The sequence below is a fragment of the Seriola lalandi genome, unplaced genomic scaffold (genome assembly GCF_002814215.2).
Source record: "Seriola lalandi dorsalis isolate HSWRI2012SDOR001 ecotype SW California unplaced genomic scaffold, Sedor1 jcf7180002055009, whole genome shotgun sequence".
In the NCBI taxonomy this organism is placed as follows: domain Eukaryota; kingdom Metazoa; phylum Chordata; class Actinopteri; order Carangiformes; family Carangidae; genus Seriola; species Seriola lalandi.
The window spans coordinates 212779-214239 of record NW_019525552.1 but is presented as its reverse complement, the minus strand read 5'-3'; the positions used below and the strand labels follow the sequence as shown (position 1 = coordinate 214239).

Below are 1461 nucleotides of genomic sequence, written 5' to 3'. Positions count from 1 at the left end.
TTTTCTACATTATTTCTGTCTTATCTTTTATTATTTTGATTTTAAATGGAACATGGTTTCGTTGACTGTCACTGTCACATATCAGCTCGTGAGTTTGAAGAGGTAGGCTCTCAAATAAGCCTGTACACATGACTAGCACTAAGCTAGCTAATATAAACAACACGAAAAACGTATATGTAAAAGTATGTCGCCCAGTTAATATCACAAATATTCATTTTAGCTTTTAAAAGATATGTGCACACTACAAATAATACAGTCATATTACAGTTGATATTTACAAGTTTTCATGCACATTTAGTTCTGTTTATTTCACTGCTGCAGTTTTTCTTTCTTTGCAGGATCTGGAGGATGTGATCCAGAGGACCAGAGAGGTCAGTTACAACTTACTGAACATACACTGTAACAGGGACTTCAACTTAGAGATATGTTATAGTTAATACATGTATATATTTCATAGCTGCTTATATATATATATATGTGTATGTGTGTGTGTGTGTGTGTGTGTGTGTGTGTGTGTGTGTGTGTGTGTGTGTGTGTGTGTAGGCCGGGGTAAAGACTCTGATTGCAGTTACAGAAGAAGTCGGGGAGTTTAACAGAGTTCTGCAGCTGCAGCAAAGGTCTGTGTACCTTCAGTGTTATGTAATCAGTGTTATGTAATCATGTATCAGTAATCTTTCAATGATCGAGTCCACTTTAAAACACAGCAGGGTCTGAGTTAGCCTCTAAGCGACATCTTCTTAATCTCAGCATTACATTTTCTACCTGATCAAATTCCTTGTTGGCGTCGGTGAGGCTGCATCATTCATTTTTGCCGTTTAACCCATGCGTTAAAAGTAGTCTCTTGGTCTTAGGACATATATATAGTGTCTGTCTCATAAACTCATATCATGTAGTATCTTATATTTATAGTCTGCTGATGTCATCAGCTTCTCAGTTAGAACGCAGGAAGTTCTGATGCAGCAAATACATAAAAAAGACAAGTTATAAACCTTATAAGATAATGTGATATAACGGGGTTAGAGAGTTCATTAAGTACAGAACCTTTTCTCTTATGTAACTCATGCACAACGTATATAGTAAATGTGTTGACATTGTCTCATACAGCTGCTCTCAGCTGGAAGGCCTCATGGTTATTATTCTGGGTGTTTCTTCTCTCACAGCTATCCAGATCTGGTGGCTCCATGTTTCGGGATCCATCCGCTGCAGGGCGGTGGGGGGCCGGAGCAGTGCAGCGTGAAGCCTCAGGTAGTAAAACATGCGACACCACATCCGTCCTTTGATTATTTTACTTTAGTGATTCTGAGAAAGTGAGGAGAGAAACAGTATCCAGGCTGCTCAGTGGTGTCCCAGCTGAGGAAAACAGTGTGAGGGAGGCTGTTCCTGAGGACTCTGGAGGGGATGAAGGCGTATTTATTATTTTTCAAGCCATTATTTAAGGAACTAAATTCACATACAGTTGTT

At 39.2% G+C, this 1461-nt stretch overlaps 1 protein-coding gene across 1 annotated transcript in view; it reads left to right on the top strand.

Annotated features, from left to right (window-relative positions):
• tatdn3 (TatD DNase domain containing 3) overlaps positions 1–1461 on the top strand; it is a 10351-nt gene continuing 8890 nt past the window's right edge. Inside the window, exons 1-4 of the mRNA XM_087171573.1 lie at positions 1–102; positions 339–371; positions 544–617; positions 1161–1245. Of these exons, the coding sequence (XP_087027699.1) occupies positions 46–102; positions 339–371; positions 544–617; positions 1161–1245 (249 nt within the window). The 5' untranslated portion in view covers positions 1–45. The remainder of the gene's footprint in view (positions 103–338; positions 372–543; positions 618–1160; positions 1246–1461) is intronic.